At 43.5% G+C, this 20,691-nt stretch overlaps 1 protein-coding gene across 8 annotated transcripts in view; it reads right to left on the bottom strand.

The window, feature by feature from the left end:
• Positions 1 to 328: 328 nt before the first annotated feature.
• CUNH11orf24 (chromosome unknown C11orf24 homolog) overlaps positions 329 to 20,691 on the bottom strand; it is an 86,718-nt gene continuing 66,355 nt past the window's right edge. For 2 of the 8 annotated variants that reach the window (XM_052694932.1, XM_052694930.1), the window contains 3 exons: positions 5,170 to 5,420; positions 2,603 to 2,719; positions 329 to 2,094 (listed from right to left, as the gene is read on the bottom strand). In XM_052694932.1, the coding sequence (XP_052550892.1) occupies positions 980 to 2,094; positions 2,603 to 2,719; positions 5,170 to 5,326 (1,389 nt within the window). In that variant the 5' untranslated portion in view covers positions 5,327 to 5,420 and the 3' untranslated portion in view covers positions 329 to 979. Of the gene's footprint in view, positions 2,095 to 2,602; positions 2,720 to 5,169; positions 5,421 to 8,808; positions 8,879 to 14,977; positions 15,120 to 17,127; positions 17,697 to 19,977; positions 20,347 to 20,691 lie in introns of those variants that run through there. The other 6 variants (XM_052694931.1, XM_052694934.1, XM_052694933.1 and 3 more) reach the window with 6 other exon arrangements.

The raw sequence follows: 20,691 nt of genomic DNA, 5'->3' as shown, positions 1-20,691 counted from the left end.
GCAGTAAGAGTTCCAGATGATCGGTGACTCTAAGCTGGTCCAGAATGCAAGAATGAGAAAGCTTGATGCTCCATTCACAGCAATTAATAAGCACACTAAATGTGTCTGCATACCTGGGTGAATGGCAGCATAACACTCTGAAAGAACAGAAGCCATACTTGGAAAGACGATCAGCATTTTCCATGACATGGTCACACCTCCAGTGCAGCCTTCTAAGACCTTGTAGTTGGAACATTCAAGCAGAGCTCATCTGCATACGCCCCAAAAGGCCACTTGTCTGCTGCTAAGCTGGCAAGGACAGGAATGAAAACAGAAATGCAACAAGATATGCCCTTCCAGAGCCCCATTTATTGAATGAATACAAAAATAAGATCATGTAAATGTAGAGGCACAGTAATCTGCTCCATGGTGAAAAGATATCTTGGGTTAGCAGTGAACAGTGTTTACAATGCCTTGTAAACAGACCTCTTAATAAGCAAGAAGCGTACCGAAACATGACATTGGATTAGAAGCTCCCTGTTGTGGCAATACTCCACACTTCTCATCTAGTGATGTCAGAGCATTTTGTAAGAGCTGGGAGCATCCTTCACTTCATTTCCAGAGAGGAGCACACGAAGCCAATGAAACATGATGAACTCGCGCTCTAACAGTGCAAAAAGCACCACGTCATTTTCAGAGGACGTCGTCTTACCTCTTGATAGGTTAGCTTTGCAATGAAAAATAATGGCCAAAACTATTGTGCATTATGGAAAAGTTTTAAGAATGGCTATTCTTAAAGCAATCTCTTGCAGTTGAATAAAAAATATATATATATATATATTTTTTTCTTACTACAGTACATGGCATTTCTCCTAAATTGCACCAGAAGTAACTTTGGAAGCACTTTCAGTTTGTGTGATAGGCAAATGGGAAAGACAAAGTTGGGTAGGTTTTCAGTCTCCTTTCCCTCTCTCTTACCCATTACTTTATCCCCACCCTTTCACATCTCTGAGTCCACATACATTCCATTGATCAGGTAATCCACTTGCGTATAATCTTTCTTTTTGTAACTTTCATAAGCCTGCATGAGAAAAAGAACTATAACAGTTATTAAAAAAAAAGTACCAAATAAAAGCACTGCAAGAAGCAAACTCTTATCCACTAAGTACTGAGTCAGAGGCTCAGCAGCGATGAGAAGATATTCACTGTTTGTGCCCTGAGTCTCTGCAATGCTCAATGCTGTTGTACCAGGTGCGTTTGCTGGAGCTGTGGTTGTATGCTTAGTAGAGGGAACGTGAAATGTCGACCTTATTCCATGCTCAGTCATAGCTTCTGATGTAGGGCCAATAGTTAAAACTGTGGCACCTTTGGTAGAACCCTGAAAAGAAGATGATTCACTCAAGAATGTCGAGGCTTTACTTGTTTTTGGCAATGTTACAGCTGTTGGCTTCACAGAATGTGGACTCACAGAGGGGGTGAGTGCAGCAGAGGTCTGGGCATCCTGCTGGGTGGAGGTGTTTAATGGTGGGCTTGGTGTCTTCAGCCCAACTTCAACAGAAGTGAGACTACTGGAGCGGGATGTGCTCGCTGGGTTAAACTGCTGTGTTTCACTCGTACCTGCTTCAGAAGTGGCAGCAAGGGGAGAAGTAGAAGTGGAAGAAGGAGGCAGTACTGAACCAAAGCTACTATTTCCTAAGTTTTCAGTGGTGATCGGAAGCTCGGTGATGTTGCTGGAAGTGGAAGCAGTAACATTAACAGGAGAGGGAGAAAAGACAGTGGATGACACGACTGTAGTCGGGAGACTTCCAGAGGCACTGGAAGCTTTGGTAGTTGTTTCAGAAGTCGCAGTGAGAACAGTCATACTTGTGCTAGTCGATACGACTGTGGTAGTGCTGGCAGTCACTGCTGTGGTGGTACTGTTGCTTGCAGCTGTTGTTGCTCCTGTATTTGCTGAGTCAGCAGCAAGCAAATGCCTCAAGCGTATCCTGTAAGCCTGAGTGGTTGAAAAAAACAGGTTTTCTCTGTTGCGCTGTTCAACCTGTGCATTTACTGACCTCTTTTTTTCCTGTTGATAGCTTTGGTGGTGAAACAGGAGAGTTTCCCCGAAGACAACTTCTTTAAAGAGAAAGAAACAATGAGTTCCCTAAAAATAAAATTCTGAAGCCCAAATCTGACCTTACTCACACATGCTTGAGGTGACTTTTCAACTTTCTGCCTTGAAACTGCAATGTTACTAAGGCTGTGCTGATTGTACAAGCAGCCTCTGGCACAAAAATCCTGGCAATTCCAGGAAAAAAAAAAGAAAAAAACAATGCCAAAATATTTTCTCTTCCTCTTAAAAAAAAACCAAGCAAGTACATCTGTTATGCCTTTATTTTTCAAAGGACAGAGTGTGGAATGCAAATGGCCTGAATGAATCATGCCTTTAAAATAGAGAGGCCAATAAAAGTTACCCATCATGCACACATAAGTGCCAGAGCTGTTACAAGTATAACAATTCTTCCAGTTTACAGAATCATTATGCAGGTATTTTCACAACCCATCTCTCTTGCCAGTGATGGTCTTAATTTAAGGCAAAAGGATCAGATCTTGGATTTAGTAAGAGTTTGAAGTACAGCATTACCTCCCAGCAGATCTCTGATGTCTTGGTCTCCAGCATTCTGGCACACACTTAGCCGGTCACACCGCAAGAGGACGCAGTGACTCTGGTAGGACACAGACCAGTTGCACTGATGGTTACCTAAAAACAGCAGGAGACAGGTAATTGGTTAATAGTCCTGGTAAAACACACATAGAACCCTCAAAATCCTTCAGGCCAGAACAGACTTCACCTAAAGTCAGATTCTTCAAAAGCTTGCCCAGATCCCATTTAAATGCTAGCATCCAACTAGATGTCTTAATGAAGAAAAAAAAAAGAAAAAGCGAGTTGCAGCTGAGATGACATCTGTCACCCACAGGAGATGGCTCTCGTCTCAGCGCTTGAAGTTGCAAAGAAATTTATTCCTTAGCTGCTGAACCACGCACGATACCACTAGCCAGGAGAGGCTAGTCAACTGCTGGGCTGGAAGCCTGGGAGCTTATATACCCTCCATTAGTCCTTGAGCAGCCTGATCTACGCTGGTTCTGCTTTGACATGGCTTTGGACCACAGATACATTCAACAGATCCCTTGGTGACTTAGCTATGCTGCAATTCTATGTTAATATCACCTACCAAGCGGTTCATTTCAGGGACTGGGAAATATCGCCTGTTGTAACAAGCAGCCACAGGAGAAGATAACAGAACACTCAGTTTGTGATGAATCATCACCAACTGACCACTCATCAGCAGATTAAAGAGAACTTAAATGTACAGTAGTAGCAGCAGGTCATTTCTGTGTTCTATTAGAAGTGTAAGAAAGGGCAAAGAACAGGCACATGTGGTACATATGGCATTTAAAGCTCTTATCTACCAGGAGAGTTATCTTCACTGAGAATATTAAGGATATCAGAGGCTTGAAGTTTTCGTAATAAAACATTTACACTACCACTGTTACCAGAAGAATTTGGAGAAAAATTATGAGCTTGAAGAAATCCCTGTACCTACAGCTGAATGTGCCATTTCCCAATCTCACCTTCTGTTCCTCTCTTGATAAATTATGCTAGGAGAGAATCACAGACCATCTACCATTGGAAGTTGAATCATTTCTTGCTTCTTGGGTGAACAAAAAGCCATCACCATACTTTGCATTAGTACGTATCTAAGTCAGTTTAAATCAGTTCAAAATAGTTCAGAAAAGGATGGAGGGGTCAGCACTGTTATAGCACTCTGACTTCTGCTACCATCAGAAATGCATCCAGCTGCCCCAGGACAGCAAAGTACTCCTACAGAAGTGGACTGATGGGTGCTCCCCTCAACGAGAACCTGAAGCTGGAGACCGAGGCTCCATCTGATGTTTCCAATGCAAGACTCTTGCCCCCGAGTCACTCCTCTTTGCTCACTTCCAATTAGGAGGCCTCAGGTAGAAAAAGCAGCAGAAACCGGAGGGACAACAAAAGCTGTACAGAGCCATTTTGAAAGGAAAGCAAGTAGGCAACAAACATCAAGATCACGCCATACAAAAGTGGTTTATTTCATTTTTAAATCTGCTATCACTGGAAAGAAATCACAGATCCTCAAAGGCAAGCAGAAACCAAATACTGGTTTCTGTATTAAACCAAGTACTGGAGAAGCAGGGAGCAGGAATATTTGCTCTTGCAGACACATTGTATTTTCCCTCACCCAGAATGATGACCAGGTGGCACTGCTCCCTGAGCCAGGCTGTTCAGACACCGAGATTCCCAGCCCTGGACCAACCACCACAGAAACATCCTGGGAAAGTGCTAGAGTGTGGCCTGTGATGCAAAAGGAATAACAGAAGCTTATTTGCTTTCCAACACGGGTTCATCTTGCTCATCAGGACTCCAGGAATCCCCAGCTGGCAGATCCTTGCCAACAGCTCAAAAACTCTAGTTGTTAAAAGAAGGCATCCTTATGATGTTCCTATCAATCTCAGACATTAATTTACCATCTAATCTCTACCACAGCATCACTGACTCTCTGTAGGTGCTACAAGCTTTCACTAGATGGGACTAGATAAGTTAGGGTCCTTAACAAGGACACCTCTGAAATACTTGTTTAGAAGTTGAAGACTACTTTAGAAGTATAAAGACATCGCAGAGGTAGACACCACAAAGCTCTTCCCTGGTCTTGTTTAATTCTGTGCTTGATAGCAAGATAATTAACGCCTCATTTCTAAGGGGGGAAAAAAAAAACCAAAACCACGAATACCAGTGAACAAAGACTACTCATTCCAATGCAGCTGTCTACTCTATAGCTCTGTTCACTTGCACACATCTGGCAGCATGGAATTACCCTCCAAGTCAAGTGACCTAACACCATTTGCACGCTACTAGCGCATACTAAGTGCACATGAATGCTGTTTCTTACAAAAGCTAGAAAGGCCATAGGAAATGATTGTTCTGAATTCAATTTAACCAAAGCTGTCAGAAATTATTTAGCACCAAACTACTGCACAAAGAAGACATACTCATAAATGCCTGTAAACAACTGGAGCTATGAAAAAAAAAAAGGTTGTTATCAGGGGAGCAGAAGAAACCTTTAAGGAAGGGAAAAATCAGCTGGAATTCCTGCCCAAGGACAAGAACCTTACCTGAAGCAGCTGGGCCTTTACAAGCCTGCCTGCATTGCTTTTCAGTTGTCAGCCTGTTTATTTGCACTACATGCACACCTCTGGCTTTCAGGACAGAAAATCTGTTTTCGCATATACAGAAGGAGATCAGTAGGAAGAATACAACAGCAGTCCACATCTTCAGGGTTGGCCTTGCAGGCAGCTCTCTTTCCAGGAAGCTGCAGTACAGGGAAATGCCTTCTTATATCAGCTTCAGATCAGCTGCAGTATCCCTACAAAAGAAAAAGAAAACAACTGATTTATATGAAAAGGCTGAAGAAAAAAAAAAAGGTTTTACTAAACACAATCCTGACAGTAGGAATGGAAAGAAAAAAAAAAAAAAGCACAAAAGGCAAGTTGGTATCATTGCACAACACACAAGCAATGAAGCAGAGGCAGGAAGAGAAAAGCCTATTCCCAAGTTCAGTGTCTTTCTTTGGAAACACAGCGCCTTGCTCTCCCTTTCTCGGACTCCAATAGAGAACAACTCAACTCGAAAGCTAAAAGTATAACTAAAGTTACACTTTATTTCTTTATTTTCCTTAACATTCAAAGGTGAAAAATTTTTAAGGATGTGAAATTTATCTTCTACAGTCAACATCTCCACAAAGAGCAGGAAGAGCTTTGCTACCTATTGCTCTGATTTCAGCTGGCAGAGTTTATCTGTCTGTTGTCAAATACTCAGAATGTACAAAGCCAAACTTAACGCCCATAGCAGCACAGACACGGTGCCTTTGGACTCAGTCTGGAATCCTTCATCTGTCCCCAGAACCCAGCCCTGCCTTAGTGCCAAGTCAATCACAATCAGGCATCAGGATTGGTTCATTCCTGCTTTGATTTTCCTGCTGATGGCCAAAATTGTTGATTCAAAACAAGCAAGAGCCAGTAATTCATACTGTAAGACACGCCAGCTATTGCTGAAGGAGATTCACACCCATTGCAAGGCTCCTCTTCTCCACACAAAGCAACTAATAGGCAATGCCTCTTCTTTGTTACCAATGCACACAAGAGAGTCCCAGCAGATGGGATCTCATCCTTACAGTCACGGAGCAGCTCCCATTAGACTTCGGAGCAGATCATCAGCTTCTACCTGGACTCACTGGTTGTTTCCATTTCCCCCCCCCCCAAGTTTTATATGAATAGCCTGAACCAGACTAAATGTTGACTTCTTCCCTAAGTAGCTTTTAAAGGCAACTCTCTTTCTCACCCCTAAAACAAAAGTTTGTCCTCATCCCACAGTTATGATAAGACATATCACGTGCTTCAAGAAGTGTCACGATGCAACTTTGCCTGATGTCTCAGAGGTGCACACAACTACTGCATTTGAAGACACAAGCAGACCATAGCACAGAGGATGAGCTGCATGTGTGAATGGTATAAATAAGCACAGCAGAAAGCATCCAACAATCCAACAAGCCCACAATCTCGATTCCACCACACATGCAAGGTTTACCTTGAGCTCTGAACTCTAGTCCCAGCCACATTTGGGTATTCAAGAACTTGCATTAGAGCCCTCCACCCACGAACCAGGAAAGCCCATGATAATATTTATGACTAATTCTAGATTGTGACATTTTGATGCCTTAATGAAATTTCCTGCGTTTTCTCTTTACTCCAGTTTCCAAAGTCCTGACCAGGGTAACAGAAGTTTAAACTCAAAAAACTACCCTCCCTGCAAAAGAGTGAAACATCAACAGCTATTCCAGACTATGCTGGGCTGCCAATAAGTCAAAGGTAGGAACAAATCTTGACCATAAGTTGCAGTGCATCAAATTCAGCATCCCTAGTCACTCTGTAAGTTCTATGAGGAAGTGCCACGTGCTTCCCAATGCACTCTTCCTGCTTACCTCATATTTATCCCAGTTATAAAAAGAGTTTTTTTCCAAGTAGGTTTCTCACTCCAGCCAGAAGTTCATGCTGGATTGTCCCACCTGGCAGTTGGAAGCATTTCAAGCCCCGGCAAGGAACTGCAGCTCACCAGCCCCATCTAGTCCTGCCAGCCCAGTTCTGCTAAGGGGAGAGTTGTGCATTGCACAACAACAGCCCTGTGCAACAATCAGGTGATCACTGCTTATCAGCTGGTCACTTTACACAGAAACAGTTGCAGGTTTTTTGCTTGTTTGTTTCACAGGTCACCAGCAGAGATTCAGCAAGCAGTACTTGGCTCACAGAAAAAAGATGTTAAAGAGTAAGCTTTATATTTTAAAGAGTCCTGCTTATGTTTGCACTACCCTCTCAAGGTAAGAAGGTGTAAGAGGGCTTACAAAAAATTATATTTTATAGCCTAAAAAGGGTCAACAGGAGTGAGCAGGTTCTGCAATAATACATGCATTTACTCCTTTGTCCAGGCCAGAGAATGAAGGGGGCTCAAGGGTGACCTTGTTCCTCTCTACAGTGACATAAAAAGAGGTGGAGGTTGGCATCTTCTCCCTGATAACAGTGACAGGACAAGATGGAATGGCCTCAAGTTGCACCGAGAAGTTTCAGGTTGGATATCAGGAAACTTCTTCTCAGAAAGAGTGGTGACGCAGTGGCACAGACTGCCCGGAGAGGTGGTACAGTCACCATCCCTGGAGGTTTCCAAGAAACCTTTAGATGTGGTACTAAGAGACACAGTGAGGATGGGTTAGTGGTCAGACTTGGTGATCTTTGTGGTCATTTCCAGCCCTGATGATTCTATGATTCTAAACACGGCTGGTGCCCGGCAGTCATTGGACCCGATGACCAAAAGGTTCTGGGAGAGCTCTGATCACAGCACTAATAGGGGATTAAGAATAGATAGTATGAACATACTTACATGGCACAAATGCTGGTGCTCAGGAGGTGGTAAATACGAGTGGTGTGGTGGCAAGACTACACACACATTAATCAAGCCTTCACACAATTCCATACATCCATAGCAAGAGGCAAAATTACTTACAGATCACTCTTCCAACTTAACCACCGCCTGTTATAAGTACAAGCAATAGGCTTTATTTCTTCATTCCCCTCATGCTTCTAACCCATCCCATATGGTTCCATTTGTACTCCAACTCCAAGAAACTCCACTGAGCACTCACCCCACACAGCTACGTCCCAGAAGAGCACTTGCTAAAGCTTCCCCTCCCAGTTCTGTTGCTCCCCAGATTACACCATCCTCTGCTTTAGTCAGAAACAACAAAAATCAACACTAGCACTATCAGAAGCAACTTTGAGAAATCAGGGCACAATTCATTCTTTGAGCACTACCTTCTCCATATGTAAAGCATCCCCCAAGGAAATTAAAAGTCAAAACAAACCACAAAAGACAGCGAAGGAATAAAATCTGGGGGAAAAAAAACTACACTCTGAGAAGTGTAAAATTTACTTTTACCATCTGTGGCTACAAATCAACAGGGAACAAGCACACTGGAAAACCAGAATAACTTTGAGTCAACAACTAAATGACTGATGGCTTTGCAATGTACACAGACATCCAGAGGGCACTGCCTGCTGGGTTTCAGAAGTGTTCCTCCATTCTTGCTGATTTCCCTGAACTCAAGCAAAGGAATTATGATGGGGGAGGAGGGACGGGAAGATAAATAAAATCAAAGTGTTATTTCAAACAACATCCATTTGAATGGGTTGATGCTGAATATGAACCCTTGGCTCCATGCCCTCTCGGTCAGCCTTTTGCTCTTGGTTAAGCAGCTGCAAGGTACGTGCACCGCCTGAACACAGCATGGCAAAAGGAATGAGGTACAATTAGACCAATATGTGGAAGGAGGGAAGGAGTGTGTTAGAGATCACAGCTGCAAAGTGAGCAAACAAAGCAAGTCATTTAGGGCAGTATGTGCTGTTTTGAGCAGTCAGCACATGCTGGTCCAAAACTCATACTAACAAGTGCATGTGCGTGGACTAGGCATGAAATAAGGTCAGTGAGCTGCAAATAAATCATCTTCCGTTCCCCTGGAGCACGTCTGCCTGTTTCTGACAGAAGGTGCAAAGAAACTTTGAGGTTTAGCACAGTTTTAGGTAGGAAGGTGCACAGCAGGTGGTGTATAGCACAGAACTGCTCCAAAGGAATCCAAGTAAAAGAACATGGCACACAACTGCAGGGACCACGATCTCTTTCTTCACTGCAAGAAAGGCATTCATGCAGTTCATGCTCCCACGGGCCAGGCCAGAGCAGAATGGAACTCAGCAAGGCTCCTCATGCTGCAGGGAAATAATGTGAGGACACGCTACAGGATCCTGGTGTTCTCAGAACAACAACAACACAGAGAAAACAAGGGTGGAATGCACTCTATAAACAACGAGGCTATTTCTCCCATTAAGCTGAAAAGACAGAAGGCCTGGCTTCAACTTGCTATTGTTGCTAAATATTGTCTGTGTTGTCAGCTATCAGAACAAGTGTATATTTTACCTTTCAGAAAACAATTAAACCAGGCTTTGCTAAGGAAAGACATGCATATATTGTCCTGCAAATCAAGGCCAGAACATAGGAGGCAAAGAATCTGTGCTGCAATCTTGAGAAGCATTTGGCTTTCCAAGCTTGTCCCTGAAGTGGCACACACAGGCAGGTCTGGGAACAGAAGGGGCAGCACCCAAGTAAATGAGGCTGACTTCTGAATCACAGTTGCATCAGTGGGTGAGAGGGAGAGATGAGGATAATGGCAGGGAACTACTTATCTCATCAAGAAAGCTTTACTTTGGTCCTGATTTGTATCTACAACCGTGTCTGCCACATATATCAGGTTGAGGATGTGCAAGAACACCACTTTGTTACTTTGCCAGAGGAAAAAACAAACAAAAAAAAAAAACAGCTGGCCTTTTAGATTGTTTTCAGATGATTTTAACTACATTATGTAAAGAATTTGCCCCAGAGCAAGTAAATACAGTTTGAAAGGCAAGTTCAACACCTCCATTAATATGTCCTCCCCACGATCTCCCACTGAGCACTACCCATGGCTAGCTGAGCACAGCCAGAGCAACTTGCATCATTCTCTGAACAGCAGCCTTGGAGTCATTAAGTTCCCTTAGTTCTGAGGAGGGTTAATGACAAATTACACAGCTGTTTCTACAAAATGTCCCCTGCTATAAACAACAAAGGACAAACTGATCAGACGTGGTGAAGCAGGAGTGCTGTGGATCACAGGGCAGAGAATGTACTGCTGATGACTGGGTAGGAGGTCATAAAATCATAGAAGAGTTTGGGTTGGAAGGGACCTTAAAGCCAGTTCCAATCCCCTGCTGTGGGTAGGGCTGCCCCCCACCAGATCAGGCTGCCAAAGGCCCCATCCAGCCCGGCTTTGAATGTCTCCAGGGATGGGCACCCACAACCTCTCTGGGCAACCAGGTCTCAGGTCTGAGCTCAATTCCTTCATTTCCTAGACATTTACGCTGTGTGAAGCAGCCTACTTCCTTAACAAAGCCAGGCTATTGCAGTCAAATGTTCATTTGCTGTTCTAATGAAAACTCTCCCCATCACTTCCAGTATTAACAAAATGTTCCACTGGGAGAATGACTAAAGTGAGATGTGCAGAGCTCTTGTACTCCCCAGGAGAATCTTCATGAAAGACACACCTAGAAGTCAGCCATGGATATGCCAGCCAGGCTAGTCTGCTGCCTGGCAAGCTGTATCTGATAACCACTGGGAGATGATGTGACGCAGAGCAGCTCACAAACTTTCTAGTAGCTCACCATAAGGACAGAGATGTATAAAACCCACTCATTTTCTACAAGAATTGCCTAGAATGTTTAACTGCATTGAATCATTACATCCACAGAAGTAACTTCCACAAAAATGTTCTTGGGTGAACATCTCCCTGTTCCTTGCCAGGAGTGAGACCTTTCCACAAAGAGAAGTACCATCTGCTGCTACACCAGGACACAAGTTGCATGTGCTCTGAAATAAGATGCTGGTGCGAGTCAGGAAGAATGTCATTTATATTCCTTCTGCTATCACACAGCTTCTTCAGAGCGTAGCACCACACAGCTGGCCATGTATTGCAGAGGAGCTGGCACTCATCTGCATCAGCAGGCACTCCTCACTGCAGCAGGCAGAACAGAACAGAACAGAACAGAGAGTTCAATGGATACCAGTGTGGTGCCCTCTGTGGTGCTGCCTCTGCTGGGGTTTCTCCCTGCCTATGTCCACAAGGAAGGCAAAACCAATCCTACAAAGCCAGAGCCCACAAAGACTCCACCACATTTGATTCTTAAGGACAGCCTCCGGTGAGGCTTCTTGAGCTGCTACAAGCTCTGAAGTCTGCTGTGGAAACGGTGATCTACAAAAGAAGTTTGCAGCTGCTGGCAAGCATGTGTCCAGCTGCCCCCTATGACTACCTGCAAGAAAATCCATTCTGCTGCTTGTAAATGGCCAAACAGTTAATGCAACCAGACCTTACAAAATACTCTGGTGTAATTGGAACAAACACTTCAAAGGCTCTTCAAAGGGTGGTGGGAGCTCCAAGTTTGGCAGAGAAGCTCTGTGATCACATGCAGACTTGGCTGACACACACACATTCCCCATGTAAAAAGCACTTTAGGCTCCATGCTGACCAACGTATGACACATGAAACAGGGCCAAGGCTACGCTCTGCAAAGCTCTCTGGTAACAGGAACAGGGAGCAGAAGCAGGAGCTTGGAACTAGATGACACCCAGAGGTCCCCTCCAGCTCCCCGCAGTCCAGCAAAAAGAATGGGAATCTATTTCCATTAACAGATGGACTAATTGCAGGACCTGAATGGCAGACTTCATTCCCCCGATGATGTGTTATACCCTTCAGGCTCCAGATTATCAGCAACTCACTCAATCTTCCTTTCCCAACAGAGAACCCAGAGAGGAAAGAGGTTTTAGTGGTTAGAGCCCATGTCTGGCAGCTGACAAAACTAGAGCTCAGGTTCTTTCTCTACCTCCAGCTTCCTGTGAGAGTGATGCAGTGCTACTGACTCAGCCTGTGGCAGATAGAGCAGCAGTGGTTTTTGCGGTTGGCTTTGTTTCAGTTGGTTTTGTTTTGAATGTCTATCAGCTTTATCCACGTCCCATGTCACAGAGCATCTCGGCTCCCACCTGCCCTCACCATTTCCATCACTGAGCATAAGGCAGTTTGCACAGTTCTTAATTAATGAGGACAGTGCAATGCACTGAGGCTTCATGCCTATCACACATCAAGCCTTGCCTCCAACAAAAACAAATGTCAAAGTCTAAAACACAAGAAGCCCTCCCAGCACCACCCACTGTCCTTCCTCACCCATGTTCACCCCCACGTTCTGTACTTAACATGGTGAGAACTACTACTCAACCGGGCTTCTCCTGTGAAAAATGACTGGACAGCTGTTTCATTTGTGAAAATGCAGCTTGTTTCTCAGAATATGTGAAACAATTCCATTTTCATATGAAGAGAGATGAACTGCCAAAGGGTAACTGTATAAAGCTGGGAACAGACAATAAATCTGTCAACACAAATTCTTCCAAGCAATGAAAATGTGCAGTACAGCAGAAATGCAACCTTGCCTGTTCTGACCCATACCCAAAGAAGATACCAAATGTTCAGGTTCACTGTTGTCTCACAGGAACAGGAGCATTTGATGACACATGCTTCTAATTAAACAGCTTTCAGCAGTTACCCCCAGAGAAACCACCCCAGTAGGCTACCACTTAAACAGAAAAGCTTTGTCCAAAAACAAGGTTCTGCAGGTTAAGCCTGTGCATGACTTTGAGCAGGGCTATGCAAAGACATGACGGTACCCTACACTACAAAAGCATAAGGCAACACCATGGAGAGCTGAGGAACAGAGAAGAAAGTTCTCCTTTCCCATGCAGTCATTGCATTAGGATCTTTTTGCTCAGCCCTGAAAGATGGGACTAAGGAGAGCGATGCTGGATCTCTCTTTTCTCTAAGGATGGAGGATCTTTGTGCAAATCCCTGAAATGCAGAAAATTGAATCAAAAGCGATCTGCCTCCACTGTAGGTCATCATCAAAAGCAAATCAACCAAAAAAAACTCCTATAATCTAGGAGTCTTTTTTATTCTTCCCTGTTTAATCTTGTTAAAAAACAAAGGTTGCTTTATAGAGAAGAACTGCCAGGTGAGATGCAGCAAGAAGACATTCCAGCTTATCACAGGCCAATAAACTCCCAAGATATTTTCACCATATGTACGTTTGCACAAATCAAAAGATTATGTCCAAAATCTCCAAGCCAGGGAGACATTTACAGCAATTACAAATGAAGGTTGCTGGCCACACACCTCCACGCTTTGTGATTTTGATAACTTGAAGGACATGGAAATCACCATGCGTGGTGGGGGGGGAAGATTAGCAAAGTCTATTTTTCTAAACAAAAGGAGAATCAAACACAGTAGCAGCTCTCCTAGCCCTTGCTGGCATTTCTATGGTAGGTCCCTCACAGATTTCTGTAAGCCATATACCAAGCTAAACTTAAACCATTAGCACATACAAGAAAACATCCTTCCCTCTCCTTACTCTCAGTGATTTCTGTGGCTGCCAAGGCAGCACAGCTAACCAGCAGAGGTTAACAACTACTGCAAATATCACTTTGACTTTGTACCAAAGGCACAGAGGTGAAAAGTTGCATTATTCCTGTAACTTGTCTTTCACGTTCCATACAGGGTTCAAATACAGAATTTTTTTACAGCACCCTCAGATGCTTCTATGCTTACCACAGTCTCAATTTTTACCCAGCAGTACAGCAACAGAAAATAAAGGTTTCATTTCTGAAACTTTATCTGCGTTATCTTCCCATCTATGTTATTTGATCAAATAAGACACCACCTTCATTTCCAAGTTTTGCCAACATCCTTTTCAGGGTGCATGGGAACTGCTGAATCACAGCCTGAACCTCTGATTGATCACCTGAGGCGAGCACCGAGTCAGCCTCGGGAGCACAGGTGAAGGCAATTCAGCTGTGCTGCTGGAAGGGGTGAGCCTGGCTGCACCGCTCCTAGACCCATTTAAGAGCTGGCTACCAGTAAGGAAGGATCTCTTCTGGAGATCCCTCAGTTTTGCAGTGACTCCAGGACATGGGTAAGCTTTCTATCTATTCTCTTCTTGTTATTATAATTTGCTTAGCTAAACTCTCTGATTTATTTCAAAATTATAACATCTTTATATTTATTGATTATACACAAGGCTACTCATCCTTTCATGTGTTTGTCTTTCCAAAACTGAAATCTCTGAGTTATAAGTCCTCTCTCAACTTATAACACCTGGACTGGAAGCTACAGTAGGCACTTAGTCCCACTCTTCCAGATGTTGTGAACTGTGAAAAGCAGCTGACAGACTGAACCCCTTAAAAAGTCTTAGCCATTGATTTTTATGCCAAAGGTATTCTGTAACAAGGGGAACACTGGACTAGAAATACCAAAAGAGTAACAAGAACAGCCCTGACTCAGGTCAGCATGCACTAATTATCTGAGCCAAGAGACTGTCAGGCATAGGCTGCCCAAACATGGACAACAAAAACAGAAATAAGGACAAACCTGTGAAAGTCACACTACATGTAGAATCATCTGAGTTGGAAGGGACCTTTAAAGCTCATCTAGTCAGTCTCCCCTGCAATAAACAGAGATACATGCTGCTAGATCAAGTAGGATCTCCTGTCACTCTTGTCAATATGCTGAACGGTGTTCAGAAGAATTCAGCTCCAGCCTAATCAAATATGAACCTGTCTAATTCCATCTGTAATGGCCTAAGGCCATTATAAGCCAAGAATCAACAAGTGGAACAGGCTGCAACTGAATGAAATCAAACATATAGCAAGTGGCATGCTAAGAATTAAATAATTTGCATTTGAATTAACGTGTACCTCCTGCCTTCTAAATGCTGCCTTTGCTCCGAAATCAGTTTGCTGTAGGAGTATCTGCAAACCTGGAATGAGAAGAGGCTATAAATATTGATGAGTGAGGATATAGGCAGTCAACATTGAGGAACAATGCTTCTCCTTCTCAAAGCAAGTGTAAGAGCCTCAGAACTACACATCAGACAAGTTCAACTCACGGGCTGGGAAGTCTCACCAAATGGTTCTCATGACCTCTGCTCACAAATCTACCCCTTGCCCTCTTGGCAGCTCTTGCTCCCATTACGGATTGTTCAGTCATGCACAACACAGCAGTGAGTTGCATCAGAGAGCTGCACTAGCTGAGGAACAGATACATAAGGTGAGCTGGCACCAACTCATGTTTCCTTGATTCAGTAAGATGCAGCTAATGGTAAAACTTCTGTAATTGTATTTTTACAAACAAAACCCAGCCCTGAGGCCAGCATGTAGACCTAGGTCAATCTACTCACTGCAGACAGGTAGACTGAATGCTGAAGCACTTCTTTAAAAGATGCACTTTGACCTTTCACAGAAATCTGCCTTTAGATTTACACAGCAGGACCCAACCTACCAAGGATGAAGTCCTACTAAACCTCTCATGGTACCAGAAGAAGGTGCATTTTATTTGAATGTAGAATAGACAGGACATGCTCCACTTTACTGTTTACACTTAGTTCTAACATCTTTGCTCATTCAGCACCTTTATCTTGTTATTAGAGTGGCAATATACGTAAGGAAATACATAAACACAGTAAACAACTTTGTGCATGAATTGTATTTGCAAATTCTCTTTTACATCCAGTCATGAAGATGAATCACTGCTATAGGAAATCCAGCATCAGCCCTGTGTTCATTGGATATGTTCAGTGGTAGCAACTGTAAACGTGAATGCTTGAGTGTACTGGGGGATATACCTAATGGATCACAACTGTGGAGCAGGTACTTTAAAGCTGGAAGGAACCTTTAATAACAGTACATTTCTGCAAATCAATGGATTTATTCCAAGACATGTAATAAACTAAAAGCTCATTTAACAGAATGGTTTTCAGTTCCCAGTCAACCCCCAGGGGACCATTTGCCCACTCTACTTTGCATTACATCTGCTTCCAGTTTTCAGAGGGGTCAAAGACCAAGTGTAGAACATACAAAGCAGAAGGAACAACGTGTTAATAGCACCAAGACCTACAGCAGCAAGGCAGAGAAAGAACAGCCCCCATCCCATTAGCACTTTCTATTTCCATTTTATTCCAAAACTCTCATTCAGAATATCCCTTATGAAGATGGGTAATCAATACAGGAAATACACTTCTGTTACAGTTGAATGTTCACTGAATAGACTCCATTGCATCCTGCTCAGGAGCAGCTGTAAGCATGAATGCTTTGGGTGCAACATGGTATATATTTAACAAGTATTGTACACAAGGGTCTTCTACTACCACTGACAGTACTTACCATTTTCAAGGGCAGTTTTTCAAAGCAGCATCCACAGAAACACAAATCCAACTTCCGGATATAATGAGATTTCTGAGTTCAATAAACTCCCTTCAGAACAGACAGAAGAACGAGTGGGAATCTACAAATACACCCAATCCAGTCAAAAGCTGCTCTCTAAAATAGAAATTAACTCAGTACCGTGCAACCCTACTTCCATCTGGCAGCAAAGCCATCTGTGTTACAGATCCATGCAGGCTATGTGCTTCTTTAAAATTCAAGCAGCAAGTGACCCTAAAGAAAGTTATCAGGTGTTTCCATGCCAGCTACCTGCCTTCAGCACAAGTTCTTCAAACATACAAAGTTAAATAAATAACTTCATGCATGAGAGAGTAAGTCTAGCAGAACCAATGGAACTTGTGACCTACACAAAATGAAGTCACACAACTGCTGGCAGGCTGATGATATTGCACTTCCATATCGATATTCCTTTAACCAAAACTCAACAAAAAAGTCAACATTTTCTCCTTCATCAGAGATGAAGCTGCTTGCATTTCAACACAGTGGGCACCACCAGTCCACATAGATCCTTGCTGGCTGACAAAGTTGCCCAAGGGTATGGATCAACATGGCACCATCCTAACAACTCATCATAAACCATTCTAGACAAGTTCACATACTGGGTTCACTGCCCAAAATAAGCTCACCTGAGACACATATACACCAGACGTTGACAAAAGCATGATTTCAACCACAGCACATGCCTGCTCCAACAGTCTGGAATCTCAGAGATGGTCACCACAGCCACAATACAGAGGTCTTGCCATATCTATGCAAATACAAATTGTAGGCGACTCTCTGCAGGGATGAAAATCAACACCCAAAATAATTACATCTGGCTTCAAGGCTTCAGGAAGAGTTAGCACAGCTTTTGTAACAGGAAATTGTCTTTGATATCCGAGAAATCTCCTAAGCTATTCATTACATGGGAACTAAAAAAATTTAAGATGTTCCAAAGGAGAGAGGACAGGAAGGCACACTGCTCCGTTATTAAGCTTCTTCAGGTCAAAGAGTGACAAAAACTCAGATAAAGATTCAGAGAAGTTACTGAACAATCCTAGAGACAATATCATTTTTTCCAGATCAGCTGAGACTCTGTTCAGAAACAAAAGGACATGATAACCTAAGAGAAAACTGAGGAAAGAAAAGTTCTGAATCAGCACCACTGAGAAAAGCATAAAAATGTTTACAGCAACACTTTCTGTTTATTAAGTTAGCAATTAGGCCAAAAATCAGAAGACAGTAGATAACTAGGGAAATAACTAGGGATGCTCTTTGCTCCAATGTGGGGAATTTTAACTTATCATTGGACATTTCTCAACCATTAGAAAGCCTCATCCTCTACTTGCTAAGTAAGTCCACCTCCTGTTTGTCATTGGGTGAAAAATTAGAGAGATCTTCTGTGGCATTTTCCAACAGGCTCTCCATTTTCAGTAGATATAGGAACCTAAGTCCAGATACCCCCCTCCTCCCCAGAGAGGGAATGTGTAACTAAGCCAGCAAAAAGAGAAGCAGATAACATAAAAGGTTTCCACACACACAGCACGTACATGTACAGAAAGGTCATCTTTGTAATACAGGTCAGCCTACAGCCAACACTGCATCAGTTCAGAAAAGCAGAGCCAGGATGGATTGGTCATCCCTTATCTCATGGGGTGGAGCAGGAGGCACTGGAAGACTGAACAGTCTGCCAATAGCTGTAAGAGGAACTGGCCAGAGTTCCCCATCTAATGGACTTGTTTCACTGTAGAAACCATACTGAGGGTAGAAATCACACAATCATTTGTAACCAGGACTTGCTGTCAAGAGTTCTCAGGCCTTTAAAAGAAGCAAAAGCCAGTAAAAGCCAGCATACAAATGACTACAGCTGAAAGCATGGGAAAAAAAAAAAGTGTAAAATATGATTGTATGCAACCACTCCCCTGAGACTGTCAAAGCATTTTCCCAAAGATATGGTAGAGCACAGAGGTTTATCCTGCTATTTAATACAAAAGAAAGATAGAGAAGACGACTGAGCTAAGGAACATGTTTAATCCTATTAAATTTAATGAGATTTCAGCCTGGTCTTCACATACAAGTTGTACTCGGAGTTTAAGTAAGTGGATTTAAAGCCAGATTTATTTAAAGCAGTGCAAAATCCTCCCCATGCCCAAGAAATATAAATCTAACACAAATATACACACAGAATTCAATGAGAACATTCATCTGTTTCACCAAATTTTCTTCTCTAACTTTTATTATTATTATTTCAAGCAAATTTTAAAACCTTCCATCTTCTCTGTCTGAAGTGTACGCTGAAGATCTTCTGCCCAAGCACTTCTCCATGCTGAGCATCATCTCCCTGGCACTTCAGGAAGGCAATCCCAATGCCTTCCTTCTGCAGTTCATCCTCTCCCCTGGTACAAGGATGCATCTCCCACACACCAAGCCAGGCAAATGTTCCCTGTCATGCTTCGTACCGCACAGCAGTCTGTCTAAAGGACTCAGCAAGGCCTGTCATGCTGTTGAGTCACTCCAATGCACATCCACCTAACAGGCATAGGAAGAGGGTTGTCCTTAGAAGAAGCAGTGATGGTTGTGAAGAGGGTTCAGAGAAGAAGAAATATGGCATTTGTACACTGATAACCTCCCCTGTCAAGGTGATCCAACAGTCCCACCCGGTGACATTCAGCAGCAGCTGTGGCAGTGCAACAGCACCTCCACTTCTCAGCACCAAAAGTCAAAATCAGATCACAGAGGCAAAGCCCACAGCAGCAGAGAAAAGCAAAGCCATCAAAGGTAGTAAAAAGGCTGCCAGGACTTCTGGCACCTGCACTGCCTGAATTCAAAATGGACCTGAGGAGGCCTCATTGCAGGCCTACCCAAGGTAATGCCAAACCCAAGGCACACAGCCCTGCAGCATGGACTCCACTGGAAGGAGACAGCACTTGGCCAAGGACACTCTGTTGCAGGCACTACCCTATGCCACCTGCCAGGCAGCCTTCTTGGAGTACCAGCAGCCAAGAGCTGGAGGAGCTGTGAGTGACATTTGCACAGCACACAGCAAGCTTCTGCCAGTTTCATTTCCAGCATCGCTGTCATGCCCATAGTGCCAGCAGCATCCTTACAACTACAGCTGTCAAACTCACAAGCTTCACTAATTCCTCCAAATCTCGTTCACAAAATGAAAATGGTAAATTCAGTCCAAAGCAACATGACAGATAGGAGGAAAAAAAAGCATGAAGTGCTTGTAAATTCCATGCAGTTCAGAATAGACTCAAGGAATATCGCACAGTTAACCTTGGAAGACTTCTTGGCTTTCCAGCCAACAAACTCAACAGCCCTTTGGGAGCTATCCTCAACGTCCTGAACACGCAGGGTATCAGTAGCAGGGTGGCTATAATGAATCAGAATGAACTGAGACCTCTCCAAGCTAAGAACACACAGTTTGGCTTCCAGCACAGCACAAACCTAAAATTCCATCCAGCAATCATTGTGCAGAGCGGGGGTTCTCTCACCTGCCAAAGAAATAAACTTTGTGCCAGGTATATCTGTTAATGGGATGAAGATCCCCTTCAAAAAGCCACCTGGCATTGATGGAAGCCTTTCAAAGGGCGGGCAGTCAGCTGGCATGGGCTGCCATGGTTCTGCACAGCAGCTGTAGCAACTTGCTGCAGTTGAGGATCTGCACAGAAGCGCTGAAGGAGGAAGCAGTGGGTTCTTCAGCTTTCCCATTGCATAATTGCTCTTAATGTTAGGAGTTTGTACCAAACCTCAAGTAACAGCTCAAGGGGAAGGATGAACTAAAACAGCGCATTGGCTGAACACGGCCATGACAGCAGATTTCCAACCCAGTAACAGGTCAGAGCAGAAGGGCTGCAGCACACCTGTAAAGGGAACACCAAATACTTTAACACCAAGCACAGCACTGCTCCAAGCCCACAATGTGCACATCAACCAGGATGAAGCAGCCTCTGCCACACACCTGCTTCTCTGGTGTATGAACACACAGCTTCAGGTTCATTCCTCCTACTTCCATGCTCATTTCTTACTTTAAACACACTGGCGTGAACTCTTGTTGGGCTTGCTTTATAGCGCTTTCCATTTATGAAACTGGTTCAAGTGTGAATGACAGTACACAGGACATGTGTTTGCTTAATGCTACACACCAGAGCTCAGGAAGATGTCAGCAGGACTGTGTACTAAAAAAAAAAAAAAAATGTTTCCTAAGG

This window comes from Tympanuchus pallidicinctus, unplaced genomic scaffold (assembly GCF_026119805.1).
Source record: "Tympanuchus pallidicinctus isolate F22 unplaced genomic scaffold, pur_lepc_1.0 scaffold3, whole genome shotgun sequence".
In the NCBI taxonomy this organism is placed as follows: domain Eukaryota; kingdom Metazoa; phylum Chordata; class Aves; order Galliformes; family Phasianidae; genus Tympanuchus; species Tympanuchus pallidicinctus.
Note: the sequence above shows the minus strand (reverse complement) of the source record. Positions and strands in the feature narration are given on the sequence as shown.